The sequence below is a fragment of the Limulus polyphemus genome, unplaced genomic scaffold (assembly GCF_000517525.1).
Source record: "Limulus polyphemus unplaced genomic scaffold, Limulus_polyphemus-2.1.2 Scaffold6555, whole genome shotgun sequence".
NCBI classification, from domain to species: domain Eukaryota; kingdom Metazoa; phylum Arthropoda; class Merostomata; order Xiphosura; family Limulidae; genus Limulus; species Limulus polyphemus.
This window is the reverse complement of record NW_013672165.1, coordinates 41,046-42,876: the sequence shown is the minus strand read 5'-3', so window position 1 is coordinate 42,876 and position 1,831 is coordinate 41,046. Positions and strand designations below refer to the sequence as shown.

The 1,831-nt window shown below is 35.6% G+C and overlaps 1 protein-coding gene across 1 annotated transcript in view; it reads right to left on the bottom strand.

Moving 5' to 3' along the window:
* LOC106473851 (xylose isomerase-like) overlaps positions 1–1,831 on the bottom strand; it is an 18,971-nt gene that overhangs the window by 7,475 nt on the left and 9,665 nt on the right. The window contains exon 2 of the mRNA XM_013934536.2: positions 558–634. Within this exon, the coding sequence (XP_013789990.1) occupies positions 558–634 (77 nt within the window). The remainder of the gene's footprint in view (positions 1–557; positions 635–1,831) is intronic.

Below are 1,831 nucleotides of genomic sequence, written 5' to 3'. Positions count from 1 at the left end.
CTTCTTTTTTTTTCTCTCTCTCTCTCTTTTTCCGTCCCACTCTCTGACACAGATTTGTTACATATCTGCTTGTTTGTTAATTTCCGGTATAAATTCTTTCAGCGGAACTTCAGCGATATAAATCCCTTCTTGATTAAAACTAGTTTATTCTTTCTCGATACGAACTTTGTTGTACACAGAATTTCCACAGTCAATACGTTCGTCTTTGCTTTAAACTTAACAACTTTTATAATACACGCTATAAGTCACAGCGATTCACGATCTCGATAACTTACCGTAACTACTGTTCGTTTTAACCATACAGGCTTTCACTGACAGGCTTATATACTAAAAAAAGAGGGCGTTTCGAACAAACTCGGGCCTACCCGATAATTCATGATCATTCGAGAAATTCATCACGTGTTACCAGCGTCACGTGACTTCCGCTGTCGTAACAGTACTATTTTGAGTAATCAACAACACAATATAAAATCATTTAAGAGTTACAGATATTTCTAGGAGATAAAGTTATTAAAAGCTGGACATGATAACGAAATACAAATGACTAACATACTCACTTCAGAGGCGTTATAATATTTGAAACACATGGTATCTTCTGGACCTGCATCTGGACGAAATTCGATCTTCTTAATTCCTAGTGTAGACAAGTTTTATCAAATTTAAGACTCAACCAATTACTTTCTTTCACTTCCTGTGATGATTCTTCAAAAGAATTATAAACCTACACTTTCTAACTGGGTAATATTTAACTCTAATTGACTCATCAGGACAATTTCATTAAAAACAGCAACAACTACTTAAGCCTAGAATTACCGATTTGGATCCATATACACCTCATCATCTTTTCCTAAACTATGTAACATATTTTTATAGGATCGTTACTTTATTGAGCAGAAGGCCCCTAATAACATATCAATCAAATAAATACAAATACCATCATTATTCCAACTAATCCCATGAATTATTGCTGAGGGTTGTGGAACTCTTGGGTATTTTACAACAAATAAAATGGTGATTTCACACTTTGTTGCCATTTCTTTAAATCCAAGTATTGCAACAGAGAAAAAAAAATCAATATGTAGATTTCACTGATAGTAGAGGTATGGGAGGCAAATTGAAAGTGTGGAAGGGGGAGACAAGGTTTATTTGACTAAATGAAGGGAGGGGAATGTGTATCTCAGTAGCACTCATTACGCCCGGGGTCTAAAACTCGCCTTAGACAGAGCCCTGGAAGCACTTGCGTTCTGGATCTGATGCGTTCTCCAGATTTTCCTGGGAGTAATTTTTCTAATTTTGAGGTATTTTTACTGAGACGAATTCGAAAGTTATGGGAAGGCCCCCTCTTCCTATACCACTGTGTAGTAAATGTTATATAGAAAAGAAACAACAACTCATACCTGGTAATTCTGAGAAACTATGAGTGACAGTAACAAAGAAAGTACTTAATATGTTAACCACATTAAATCTGCTAAAAGGCCTTTCACTCAATTCCAAGACTGGTTGGGATACGACAGACAAATTGTCTGAACAATAACTATTATGGTATGATCTACATTAATTTGGTGACATGTAATTATTATAAATTTTACACTGACGGCAAAACTACTAAGATTACCTGCTGTCATTCCTACTTTTGAAATAATGACCAGATGGAAGATAACCAGTCAATAGTACCCTACTATTCAACATCCACGCTAAGGCGTTGACTATTACTCTTATGACACAAGGGGTTTGTGATAATATTCATGGCAAAACAACTTTGAAGTGTGTCTCAAGTGGCCAAGATTTTGTGAGGGATGGGCCTTACTTTCAATACACAAATGTTTTGTTT